Source organism: Trachurus japonicus, chromosome 3, assembly GCF_045865225.1.
Source record: "Trachurus japonicus isolate A0001 chromosome 3, Traja_1.0".
Taxonomy (NCBI): domain Eukaryota; kingdom Metazoa; phylum Chordata; class Actinopteri; order Carangiformes; family Carangidae; genus Trachurus; species Trachurus japonicus.
Window position 1 is genome coordinate 40,755,136 of NC_140909.1, and position 14,511 is coordinate 40,769,646.

A 14,511-nucleotide genomic window follows, 5' to 3' on the forward strand; every position below is an offset into this window, starting at 1 on the left:
TTGATGAGTTGCAACTTCCTTCATAATTCTGTTTGGCCTGCATGAAAAATGTCCATGATTTGCTGCAGCTGTCTTCACAGAACTTCTCGCATCTTGTTTTGTCTGATCAACAGCTCATAACACATGGACGCTCTGTGTTTGATCAAATGAAAAACTAAGAAAAGTTAGAAATCCTCACAACTGAGGAGCAGAAACTGACAATGTTTTGCATTGTTTGAGAATAAAACCCACTCATTCTTAAAAACAGCTGCAGTTGAAGATTCTGTTGATTGATTTCTCAGCCAACTGTATCAGATGAACAGTGGCAGGATAATAAACCAGACACACAAGACTAACACTGATCCAAACATCTTCATCACACTGCTGGGTTCATGTTCTATATACTGTAGGAGAGTTGGAGATTTGACCACAAGTTTAAGAAAAATGCTTTTATTCTTTTTACACCTTTAAAAAGCAATTTTTTTTTAAAGCACAAAGATTTTTACTCTGTATATAAACACGTCTCTTCCTTGGACTAAAAAATGGTAGCATTTGCACATTGTGCTTGGATTGCAAAGTCTATACAACCGCTCTGGGTCTCCTGTGGCGTCAAGACCCCAGTAAACATTTTATTGCATAAATCACATTTGACCTCAGTGGTCATATGCTAAAGTCTTTTAGTGTATAGTGGAAAGACAGACAGAAATACCACTAAAATGAGGAAAAATATCAATCACACAGTGAACAATAATAGCAGCTTTCTTGATGAAGGCGTTGCACATTGTCCTGAAAAGAAAGAAAACAAGAAATCCAATAGAAATACAACCAAATAATGTGATAATTAAACGGCAGTTGTGCTTTTGTCTATCTAAAAAACAAACAAACATCTGATGCAATTGATTGATCCAACAAATGATGAAAAAAAACCCACACATATCCTCAAAAAACAAAACAAAAGCAACCAAAAAAAAAGCAAAACCTTTCAAGGAGAACTTGCAACAATTGGCTCATTTCCCTTTAAAACAGTAGCTGACTAAATGCTAATCTCTAGTTGCACACATCCCCTTTATGATAAGCAAGTTACATGTCTTAGTTTTGCTATAATCTATTCAACCTACATTTGCAAAACTAGTATTTGTCAAAAGGCAGTGTCTCTCAGCGACATCCCCAAGGAGACTCATCATTAAATGCTGAATGGAAATGGGCTTGAAAACAAAAGTGGACAAATTCAAACCGTAATTGGAAAAAATGACTTTGGTATAAACAAAATGGAGCCACATACTGTATGTCACACACACACACACACACACACACACACACACACACACACACATACACACACACAAAACCTCAAGTCCTGAATGTTCCCTTTTTTAAACTACATACATCTACTGTCCTGTCAAAATGGCCGAGTATGAATTATGCAAGTGTCCATGGGAAGAAAATGCCACCGGGAAATGAACACACCAGCAAGTGTGTGTGCCCATACCTTCAGTCTAACTCATCCATCCACAACAGAAACCTCGGTGGAAGAGGATCTGGGCCACTGTGAAGAATGAGACACTACAGTATTCCGAGGGAAAAAATAAGTAGAAAAAGTCACAACATTTCAAAGTCACAATATTTTTCAGTCACATTAAGAGAGAGAATGGTTGTATTACTGTACATGACTAATACCGTATATCCACTATACAGTATGGACTGTACTGGTACTGTTTTCATCCGATTAATATTATTCCTCTTTTCATGTATCATTATGACTTTATTCCTGAATTATTCTGACTAAGTCTCAGACAGTTTGTATCTAACAGAGGCTACAGTACTGCATCATCAGTCCTCACTTCACCCTGAAAGCAAGTTGAAGCTGCGAGGTCGGCCCCAAAGCAGCTCTTTTCTGTCCACTGTTATATTGAAATGAATCACCAGCTTCTCTGATGTGGTGTTAATAGCTCACACTGTGACAACCTGACATGAGCCTGCGTGGGGAAATGGAACTCATCTAAAAAGTTTACACCAGTTTCAAGAGAAGATAACCCACCATTGGAGGAACGCGGCGGCCTGGTTCTCACACTTCTCATTAATAATCTTTAAGCCAGATCGATGAAAGCCTCATTGATACCGAGGACTCTGCTCTGGTTTGTTTTCCAGAGCGATGCCATTGAATGCTGACTCATCCCCTGACTAGCGACCGCTCTCCAGCCTATTAGCCCGGTGAATTGTTAGTGTCTCGGCGAGCTCATCTCTCCTCGTACAGCGGTCAGCAGGGCAGCGCTCGGATTAAAAACGATGAGTTTGTGCACCCACAGCGGCTGAGGGCAGAAACGAAAGCCTTGCCCTGGACTGACAAGCCCCTCTGTGTCGTTTATCGATAATTTACCTCCAGCTCCTCTTATACCTCCGGCTTTGTCTATTTAAATGCTATGAATTTGGAATGGTGGTAGGATGCAGCTGTGCCTCCGCTGCCCACATTTCTCCTCAAACACACGACGCAGACATCCACACTGCCTACACTTGTATCCTGCAATTATCATCTGCAAGATTCAATTATAGGAGAAGAGCTTTGCACAGGCGTTTGTAGGCAAGTAACAACCTAGAAAGGTCAGAGAGAGTGCATGGAAACGAAAGAAAATGTAGCTACGGCTAATAATGCTGGTGTTCAAACCAAGGTAACAAACCTACTCATAAGACTATAGGGATTATGGCAATGGGCCAATTTGCCAAAATGTTGAACTATCCCTTTAAACAAAAACACAGGGATCCATTTGCAGCTTTTTATAGAAATGTCATGGAACAGAAATTTGAATTTTAAGTAATTTCTAACCTTACCCATGGGCCTTTTTTAGACTGATCTGCTGTTTAGTTGACTCACTAACACACATTAATTAAAACTCAACCTGCAGTTCCCTGTGGTCACAACAGTAAAAGACACCTGTAAAGAGCTGAAGAAATGATCAGCAATATTATCTGTGTGTCATACAGTCTGTCACATCAAGGCAATACACACATGTAGACACTAGCCTTTTGTTAATAAAGCCTTGACTCGGCTCCGTTGGGATTCTCAGCCAGGATCTCTGAGATGGGAAACTTCTGCTTTACTAATCGAGCTGAACTTTTGAGTGATGCAGAACTAATTACTTCAGCACGTTAATTATTCACTAAGTTTTTCTGAACGGCTGACAGCTGGTTTTTGTTAGCACCTAAGGATGGTAGCAAACAGGATGTGATCTCTAAACATCACACACAGAGACGATGGCATCACAGCAGCTCCAACACAGTTCATTAAGAGAAATGATTTATCATGGTTTTCATTCTTCTCTTTTCATTCTTTTCTTTTCTTCAGATTATTATTGGACTTTTTTGAGCTGATGTCAACTGAAACACAGCAAGTGTAAGTCACATGAGTCAAGACACGGTCACGCAGGCAACTCTGACTGAATGCTAAACACAGTGGAATTATGGGTAGGAACCAAGGAGAGTGACTGGTAGCGGAATCGGTTTAACTCTTAGAAATCAAGTTTGTTTCAAGCACCTTGACACACACACACACACGCATCCACACACAAAGATAAAAAGTATTTCAAGCACAAAATAACATACCCCTCCCACTTATTTGTGATTACTTATCTGTATTTGAGAGAAAAGGGGCTTCAGAAAAGACCTGGAAGTTTCTGGTTTGGAAGCATAAAGCGTTTGAGTCCTCAACGTCAGAAACAAACCTCCTTATACGTGTTCAAAGTTAATGGGATGAAACAATGTTGCTGTGTTGAAATACAACCCAAAAGTATCTTATATCAATATCTTTTTGGCAATATTCTCCAAATAATTTATAATATATTCTGTTATTTACAGTTTATTTCTCTCAATAAACTTTGCAAATCTGGGATGAGATGGTAAAAAAATACAGTTTGAGAAGAGACTAGAGGAAGAATGTCAGAGATGTGAGAAGTTTTGTCTTTCTCCAACATCAAAGATACTTTAAATCACACCCACACAGACACACACACACAAACACGCACGCAAACGCATACTCTGAAACTAGGTCTGTGCATAATTACAAACACTAGCTCAAGAAAAAAGAAGAAACACAGGCGTGGGGCGCTACAGTCAGTGTTGCAGAAACTATCAAACCTGCAACAGAGCACACGAGAAAGTTTTAGAGTTGAGAGCTGCAGCTGACTAGACTCATCTTTTAAAACATCATCCTCAACCAAAACTGGGATGCACACAGACACACGCTGTGAGCACCCACCACACATTCAATTATCCACTCTGTCCGTGTACATAGAGCCTGTTCCTCCTCTGCTCATCTCTCCTCATCTCAGATGTATGCCATGTGTGGGGTACGCTTTACCTAGTTGTGCTTGGCACGGATCCCTTTTAAGTAGTTTTTCCAACGTTTCACCACATCTTTGAAGATGGGGGCGTTGTCTATAGATGCCAGCAGCTGGAGCTGGTTAATGTGAGTGGTGTGATAGTCCCAGCGCGCCAGGTTGGGTGCGGTGCCCAGCATGAAGTGACGCAGGTCGTAGATGCTCCCGGACCCCGTGTCGAAGAGCGGCAGCATGGCCTTCAGCGACTCCATGCCGCGGCTGAACAGCTGCCCTGCCTCCCTGCCAAGTTTCTCTCCGGCGGTCTCAGTCAAGTCGTAGAGTCCCAGCAGGGAGTAGATGAAGCCGTTGAGGACAAAGGAACTGGGCGTGGTGGGGTATTCTTCATACCAGTCGTATTTGTTCATGAACACAGCTTTCACCCCGTGCTGCGCTGAAGGCACCTTGTACGGCCCTACTGCTTTGAGGGCGGCGTTGAGGTAAAGCTGGTCCTTGGTGAGGAGGTAGGCTCTCACCAGGGTGGACATGGCCTGGCCCTGAGCCATGGCCGAGTACCAGCCGGGCTCCAGGGGCCGGAAGCCTTCGCCCAGTTTGCGAGTGACCATGATGGGCCATCCGCCTCGCTCGTCCTGGTTGCGCACCAGCCAGTCGCTGGCGGCGAAGAAAGCGGCCATGTGGGCAGTGGTGGAGATGGTGACGTTGTCGACAAAGCCGCGCCCATGTAGGACTAACCGCACCACCCGCCTGGGCATGATCTGAGAGGAGGGGGGGGGGGATAAAATAATGAATGAATGGATATTACAAATATTACAAAAATACCTCTACATATGATCAATATTTACAATGAAGCAATAATTGTTGCTTGTTGATACCATTAACTTAGAGGTAAGTCAATCTAACTAGAAAATTTCCTTCCATAAATGTTGAGAGTGCCACGGGGACCGCTACTGAGGGTGTGACCTCAGTCAACATGGGAATCAAACCCACAACCTCAAGGTCAAGGAACTGCTAATCAGACAGACACCTGATGGTCTTTCTCTAAACCAGTAGTTCCCAACCATTTTTTGCTCCTGACCCCATTGTGATATCACAAATTTTTGGCGACCCTGCGATCGCAGCTGTCAATCAAGATGCGCCAGCTCAAATCTTTTTATATTTTTATACATTTTATTTGAACTCAATTTATAGTCAAGAAAAGTAAAGAAGAAAGAAATTGAAAGTATAGGATACAGTTGTTTACGATTGTGGTGTTAATCATAATTCTAAAAGAATAATAATTAGTTAAAAATATTTTAATCAGTAATTTTTTTTTAAATCAATTACTAGACATTTCAGGTGACCCCATTTGAATTCCAGGGGACCCCATGATTGAAAAACACTGCTCTAAACACTGACATTGAGGAGCTGTCAACCTGTCTGTGTGCATTTGTGTGTGTGTGTGACTGTAATCACATAAAGTTACCTGTATGTGTGTGGTTGTGTTTGACAGAGACTTGATATAAATGTATGGGAGATAGGGGTCAGAAGTGGATAATGTGCAGTGATATCAGAGGACTCCCTGATTAATTAATTGGTCTCAGCTGTGGCTCTGGCCTGAGGCTCAGAGGTTGCCACGGTAATTTGAGGGGGTTGCCACGATAATAGTCGATTTACACCTGCTGAGGCAGACAGAAACACAGAGAAAGAGGACAATTTTCTGTCTCAGCACTGGTCTCACATTGTGGCTCATTGTGACAAAACAGCAGCTCTTATCAGAAAAAGAAGCAGACGTGAGCGTCCAGAGGACTTTGTGAATATTCTGATATGTTTTTATTGTTTCTAGAGTAAATATTTTGGAAACCTGTGCGAGTCAAAAGCAGAAGTCCTTCCTGTTTGTCACAGAAAATCTTTGTATTGGAGTCAATGGGCAGCAGGAACGGACCTGGCCTCACTCAGAGGCTCACAGTTCAAATTATGGAAGTCTCTCTGCTTTTCTGAGCACATCGTGAAAAAATTAGAGTGTAATTTGTGGCTTGGAACAAAGAAAAGTCTACTCTAGCCAGTGATGTCACTATTTCAGAGCTGTAAAGGTCAGTGCCTCAGAGCGTTAAGTCCCATGACACTTATTATGAATTCTTTCCCTTATTGATGGATTTTCTGAATATTTCCTTGATAAATTGATTAGCAGTTTTCAAAAATTGAAAAATGTTTATCCTACTTTCCCAGGTGTTGAAATGACTAAATGATCAACCTAGCGGCCGATTCCTTATCAGTTGATGGAAAAATGTATTTTCACATGGCTACATGTATATTTCTTGCACCAACCTTGGTGGCCTTCACAGCCTTGGTGTTGGACAGGCCGACGCCCTTCCTGAGGTCGGTGAGCAGGTCCCGGGTCAGAGTGGTCCAGCTGGTCCTCGGCCCGATTCCGTACGTGATTTCATGATCTTTGAAGGCGATGAGCTGCGTGCCGGTCACATAGTGAATGGTGAAGGGAGGGCCCTTCTCCGTCGTCTCCAGGACCACCGACACGCTGCCGTTGGAGGTGAACTTGATGTCCAGGCTGAGGATGAAGTCTTTGGAGTTCCCCAGCTGGAGGGACACGCCCTCTGAGGACTCTGTGTGGGGAAGGGTGCAGCAGATATAAAAGTGGGCGTGATGTATGAGAACAGCAGGAGGTAACACTTTATAATAGGTACACACTATTAAGCATTAAATACTGAATTCATCATTTATAACACATGGATACTCATTAGTATGTAGTTTATAAACACAGTTAAAATGTTTTACTCATCATTGATAAGCACTAACTGTATTTATAAACTACATACTAATTATTCATGCGTTATAAATGAAGAATTCAGTGTTTATTAACGCTTAAAGCTTAATAGTGTGTATTTCTTATAAAGTGTTACCCAGCAGGAGAAAGGAAATGCCACTGGGTTCATTCAAGCAAATTCTATCAGAAATAAATTGCTTAACCTGATTTGACTGAACTTCAACAGTTACTGGATGACAATGAACTATTTTTAGCAAACTGACTGAAAGCACTTTTGCAGTGCGTCCGTATCTCTGTTGATGGTGTGTTCCTATGACACCTCGTCTTTTCACACTCTGCAATCACATTCTCAGACCGATAAAAATCAGACAACTTAAAAAATGATCTGTGGTCAAAACTTCTTTATTACTGAGCTCTTGTATCATTATTACCTGTGTGAAGAGCCTCACTGGGTGTGAGTGTGAGTGTTGGAGAGAGAGAGCAGACAGACACACAGAGACAAGTTCTCATGGGATGTAGAGTACAGATGTGTCACTGCACACTGAGCTTAATTAGGAGGACGGACTGGGGGGAATAGAGGGAGAAAACTGAGGGAAAGAAGAACAGAGCGGCGGCAAGATGGAGTGAAAAAAGTCGATTCACTGTCGTGACTTTTCCCTCCACAACATCTCCTCCCTACAAATCTCAAAGATACAAACTCAGAGGATTCTCATTTTCCATACCGCCTCGGCTCCTCTTTCACTTCTATCAACTCTCAGTATTCGGCTGCTGCTCTGATTTCATTTCAACAGCCTAAAGCACTACCAGCTCCTGGAATGATCCTAACCCTCCTCTGGCCTTGTTACTGGGTCTGAACAGCAAAATAAAAAATAAATAAAAAATAATCACGGCTCCCCGAAGGACGATGGGAGGGACGCATGTAGGAGTCAGGAGGAAAAAAGAAAAAAGAAAAAAGGAGGGTAATGGAATGATGAGTCGCACAACTGCTCTTAAAGCCACGGCTGAGAGTGGAGAGAGTGAAAATGAGCCAATAGTGAGAAGACAATTGAGGATCGGAGACAGAGATCTCACATGACACGAGCTGAGAAAGCAGAAGTAGACGAGGCCAACTGAGACACAAAGCCAGTCGATCAGGAGGAGAATGAAGGAGAGAGCCAGTCTGGCAGGGGCCGCTGGATGACTACGACTCTTTAATGCACTCATAAATCCATTACTTAAGGCAATGCAGAGAGTAAGTGGATTTGTACCCTGGCCCTGTGATTACTCTGCCATCAATAAAGGATGGGAAGGGAATATAGACGAGATTCCACCTCCTATGCTCTCCACCGCTCTCTGACTGTTTAGCAGTGAGGCAGGATACGGAGATGACACGCAGCTAGAAATATGTCAGCCACGCTCTTGTGTGAGTGCCAGTGTGAAAGACGAACACTTGAAAATATGCGTACGGTAAGTATTTGGATGTGAGTGGATACAGAAGATGAAAGTGACAACACATTAGTCAATGCCCTTGTGATTAGCAAAACACATTCTCCACACACAGACAGGAGTCAGTGGCTACAAAAATACTCAGCCAGCCCCCGCAGGAAGTTTGAATGTTCATATTTCTATTATTGGTCATTCCCTCAATTGATATTATTTATATCTTTGAAAATAACCATGGAAAGTAGTGGAAAATGCATAAAACTTGAATATAACGCATATTGACAAAAATAAACATTTTCATATCTGAGATTGAAGCTGAAACCATCAAATTGTCTCTGGTGATTTTCACTTGACAGATGACTAAACACAATTGAACGATGATGAGATTAGCTGCTTATTTATTTCCTATTGATTGACGAATCAATTACTTGACTCATGGCTTCAGTGCGACATGTTACAACACTGAATCAGAGGAGGTTTTATGGGTTAGATACAGTATGAAAGACTCTGAATCTTATATATACAGTATATATACTATATATACACAGTATATGTATTCACAATATTGTGTGCCCACTCTAACTGTGTCTGAACACAACCTTGAATCTTTGTGAAAATGTTTTTCCTCCTTTTTCAATGTATATCTGAAAACAAGCCATTACATGTAAATCTTAAACAGAAGAATCTAGATCTGGACTCTGACTTGGCCAACTTACATCCACTTTGACATCAAAGTTATAAAATCAAACCCATCACGTCAGTATTTCTCCTCCACTAGCTATTCATGTAGACTTATTAAATATCTATCTGTATAATAGCTTTTATTGATGATGGTGGAGTTTAATGGAGTTTTGTCAATCAAAACATGAGGAATTTACAGGAAAATTAAGATCCTGTCTGTTTAGCATCTCTGCAAGCAACATGATGTATACAGTGAGATTAAAATGTAAACAACAGATCACTTTGCTCTCCTGAGGTTGATTTGCTGTTAATCAATGAATTTTAACTTTCTGTTTATGTTCTTGATGATTGAGTGTTTTGTAGCCATATCCACCATATCATAAAATGTTGCAGTTTTCCACTTCCATGATGAATTGTCCTGCATCCATTAGGTCCTGTTATCTTAAGCACCCTCCGACTGACTGGTCACATGTGGCTTGTGCCAGCGGGTGTGACTGATGTTGACAAAGTGATGATTTTATGATCCATTGTGTTATATTTTGAAATTTACCGGGTGCTCTGTTTGGTGCGATCTAATCGACCTGGATCGATGCGAGCTGGCTGTGTACGGAGAATGTTGAAACTGGGGTTGAAGTTCCCTGGTAAACTGCTTCTACAGAGTGCAGCATGAGATCATCTGACCAACTGACATGTTTGTCTTCCTGAAGAAGCAGCTGCTCGGGATCAACCAGAACTGGAATCATTAGGGTTTGTCTACAGTGATTTAATGCTGCAAGGAAATAAAACATCAAAGCTTAGTGAAAACTTTTTAAAGGCACTGGAGCTGGTGACAGCTGCTGCTGCATCTGCATCTGCATACCGCCAACACCCCGCTAATTCAAACAGGGGGTTTGTTTGTACAAACTACATTTTTGAACGATCGACCGAACACGAGGAAATTCTGGAAAATAAAGGTGCTCAGCGGAGGACAGCGCTCGTGCAGCAACGTGCAGATGGTTGGATATTATCAGGGGACAGACGATTGATCCACTTGTCAGAGGATTTCAGAGGCTGTTCAACACCGGTGCCCTAGATACAGTAAGGAAGAAAAAAGACCCAAACAAAAGGAAGGGAGTGGGAGAGGAACTGGAGGGAGACAAGACGGAGAGAGAAACTGACAGCAGAGGAGGAAAACAAAAAGAAGTTTGAATGAGGCAGCAGAACAAGGCATTAAAATGGACGGGGCAGATACGACTGCAACGTTTTGGGGGGTACGTGAGGGACGAGGGGTGATAAGTGGGTAGAAATGAGCAAATAGAGGTGGAAGACTTAAGTCTAGCAATAGACAGGAAGATTAATGGAGAATGAAGACTGCCAAGGGAGGGTTGAGGGGAGATGATGAAACCATGATGATGTCAAAGGAAAGACGGAGCTGCGGTGATGAGCTGGAGCTTTAAGGCGAGGTGAGCATGGAGCTGAACAGAGAGAGAGAGAGAGAAAGGCGTGGAGCGGTGAAATGAAGAGAAATTGTTGATGATGAGAGGCTGAAAGCTGAAGAATTAGGAGGAGGGGAAAATTACAGTAGAGACGGTGGCTCAATAGAGGACAGAGAGAGAGAGACAGAGGGAGAGGGGAAGTATCAGCAGGGGATCAGATGAGAGCCACAGACAACTGTGGATAAAAGACTTTGACTTCTTCCAGTTCCAGATAGGAGCCTGGTGCCAGCTATCTTGTGGTCTTGGTTATTTTACAGCTATAAAACTAGGCTAGATTCCCAGTCTCTATCAGCACAGATAATCAGGCATATAGTTAAAGGGATAGTTCAACATTTTAGCAAATTGGCCCATTGCCATAATCCCTATAGTTTTAGGAGTAGGTTCATTACCTTTAATTGTTGATGCAAGCTGTTTTTAGAACGGCAGAGCAGAGCCGCGAGCTGCTCAGAGCTATACTACTAGGCTAATGGGATTTCTTGGTTTCCCTCTATTAAATACACAATCCAACAACTCCAAAACTCTCTGGTGGACAAGTTGTGACCTGCACATTCACCACGCTATGAGATAATAACAGAGCGTTACGAGTAAATTCATGTAAAACTGCTGATGCGTGTTCCCGTCGGGGACCGTTTTTCAGCAAGCAGTCTCTGCAATTACCTCAAAAACAACTCCATCTCGTAATGTTCCATTATTATCTCATAGTGTGGAGTTGTTGTCAATAAAAGAAAAAGGTTAACTAGCTCAGGGATTTTCTTGTAAATTATTATTAAAAAGCTGCATTTCTGTAGCTTGGTGTTTGATGGAAAGGAGCATCCATCATATTCCGGATCCTGTCTCTCTCGCCCTGGTTCCGGTTGCTTACCAAAATAGACGGCCCCAGACTAACCACACCAGAGTTTGACCGCAGCAGCACTGAGATCACCCCTTCAGGCAGGTCTCGGTGCGGTAGTTATGCACGCACTTCTCCCTGAATATGGGCTCTTAAATTCAGGTAGAAGATACCGAGTCCCCCTGTGCAGGCACAATCGCCTCAAAAACTCGTTCATCCCTCTGTCCATTAAATTTATGAATGAGCAGCTTGTGTGATGATGTGTATGAATGTTTGTGTGTCCGTACATCTGCCACCAGTACACTCTGAGGCATATTGCACTTTAATGATTTTTACTGTATGTTTTTAGTATTTTCCTGCAGCTCTTCTTTTGTACTGTTTTTGTCTTGTTGTGAAGCAGCACTGGTCTCTGTCCGAGAGAAATTTCTCCCATGGGAGACTAATAAATGACTTTTGACTTTGACTTTTGAGTTCACACTGACCCACCCGCACCGCACTTCTGAGGCAAAGTTCAACTGGGTCGACCTAAACACTAACCATGTTTCCATCCACACGTTTTTATTCGCATTGAGCAATATCGAATTAAAGAGCCTTAAAATGCAATTACATTTTATGAATATCGATAAAAAGTTAATACGGTCGATCTCATCGGATTTTCTCTTGATCGATACAATGTTTATGCGATGATGGAAACAGTTCTCTCCCGGATAAATGTGAGTTGCGATCATGTTTTGTGTCGATTGCGCTACGTGTTCCAGCTGTTCAAAGACACGGCGGGAGTAAACAAAGAAAGATGCAGGTGTACAGGCGACAGACTTGCTTCATGTGAAGTGTCACGATCTCCCATTAGTGTTTTTTAAGCGCTGCCAATCACAATCCACAGGTGACAGGCCCCTCCGGTGTCCGTAGTATTTACAGTAACACGCGGTGAAACTGCATCTGCATCAAAATGGTGTTTACACGCCACTGTCTTCTGATGACAGGCATGTTGCATTATAATCGCCAGCCCATAGCCTATAACTTGTACATTAGCCTATTTACCAACTTAATTTGGCTGGCAGCAGTATGGCTCAGTGGTTTCCAGGCAACGACTCCAGCAGCTCGAAGGATGAATGTCCTTCTATTTTGTGATTTAGTACAAAAATGAATGGAAACACCTTAAATTGCAAGAAAACAATTCAACACACCAATATGCCCTGTAAAAGAGAACCTGGGTCAGTCTTCTGGATGAGGACCTTAGAGGGCTGGGACTACAGCTCAACGTTCACACCATGAAGCACATGTAGATGAGGCAGGGCGTGTGTACAGCTGACCTGCTTTAAATTCAAATTGCAATTTTTCCGACTGATATTGAGACTGTCATTTACACTGCACTAATGATCCAGTAATGAAGCTGCACCTGTTTTTGTGCTCTGTGTGTTACGTTGCCTAGAGTTATGAAATATTGCTTTTGTTCTTATTTTTATGTCCCTCTGAATTGTTTGGTTTTCACAGAATTTTCACAGAATTTTTTATTAAGATAGGTATTATTGTACAGTACTGTATTCAATTAAAAATCCAGGTTCATTTACACAGAATTTCCTCAGGCAAACATAACTATGATGATAATTAAAATATTCTTTTCTCTTTTAAAGGGAAATAGCTGCTATAATGAGTACATAACAGAGAGCTTCTGAATGATGTGCATATCAATATTGAGTGCTTAATTTAATAATAAAAAATAAAAAAAATTGAAAGGGAAGTTTGAGTTCCAGCAGTGACAGCACTTGCACAGCTATCTCACTCCCTGAGTTGCGGCTGTGCAGTATCATGTGACCAGAGCCACAAAGGCTCGAGAAGCTGCACCGGTTAAAACAGAAACACTGTCGCACTGAATAACTCTAAATAATTCATAGGTGAAGAGGTGCAGGTTCAGATAGGGCGCCACGGTCAAGACTCAGCCTGCGACCCACTTATTAGTGACATCAGGAGTTCGGTTTTTAGAAGACCCTTGAAGTGAAACGACAAAAACATCTCTGAAGCTCAACATTAGGCGACAGCAGTGGAGTCGATTTCCCAGAAACAGTTGTCATTAGTTACAGGAACAGGGATAATCAGCACCATTTATACGCAGCTGCATCTCTTCAGTCAGTCACAGAGAACTCAAATCTCACCAGCTCTGAGTCAGACGGTATTTTTCCTCACCGTATATTCATACTGTAGCCCTGAACACCACTCTGTCTGGGACATCATTAAAATTACAATACGTCTAAAGTCTGTTTTCCTTCATATTTTCCCTCTTTACAGACGGCGAACACTGCACACAATAACAAATGACTGTTAAGGTCTGAGGGCAGCTGGAGCAGAGTGTCCTCGGCACCACGTGAGCCTTGGATGCAAAGAGAGCGAGGTGAATTAAATGTGATTGGTCGGAGCCGACACGGTGCAAAGTCAGTCAGTTTTATTACAGGTGATAAAACTCCTGTTAATCACATACTTATGGAGAAATCAACAAATTAGAGGCAACGCAGACGGATGAGATACTTGTGAATCTCATCAATTCACTATCAAAGACACAAAAAGCTTTCAGTGAAATTTTATCTAATGTCAATTCATTGTCTTGGTATCTTAAAGGGATAGTTCAACATTTTGGCAAATTGGCCCATTGTCATAGTCCCTATAGTCATATCAGTAGGTTTGTTACCTTTAATTGTCGGTGCAAGCTTTTTTTTAGAACAGTGGAGCAGAGGTAAATTCATGCAAAACAGATGATGCACGTTCCCGTCTGTGGCAGTTTTTCAACGAGCAGTCTCTGCATTTGCCTCGAAAACAACTCTCTCTCTCAGTCTCGTGACGTTCCGTTGTTATCTCATAGCGTGGTGAATGTGCAGGTCACAACTTGTCAACCAGAGCGTTGTGGAGTTGTTGAAATGTGTATTTGATGAGTTTGATGAGGGAAACCAAGAAATTGAGCAGCTCACGGCTCTGCTCCACCGTTCTAAAAATAGCTTGCACCGACAATTAAAAAGGTACAGTAACGAACCTACTGCTATGACTATA

At 42.1% G+C, this 14,511-nt stretch overlaps 1 protein-coding gene across 1 annotated transcript in view; it reads right to left on the minus strand.

The window, feature by feature from the left end:
- Positions 1 to 413: 413 nt before the first annotated feature.
- glceb (glucuronic acid epimerase b) overlaps positions 414 to 14,511 on the minus strand; it is a 38,203-nt gene continuing 24,105 nt past the window's right edge. The window contains exons 4-5 of the mRNA XM_085772789.1: positions 6,612 to 6,904; positions 414 to 5,062 (exon numbers count right to left, since the gene is read on the minus strand). Coding sequence (XP_085628915.1) covers positions 4,331 to 5,062; positions 6,612 to 6,904 — 1,025 coding nt within the window. The 3' untranslated portion in view covers positions 414 to 4,330. The remainder of the gene's footprint in view (positions 5,063 to 6,611; positions 6,905 to 14,511) is intronic.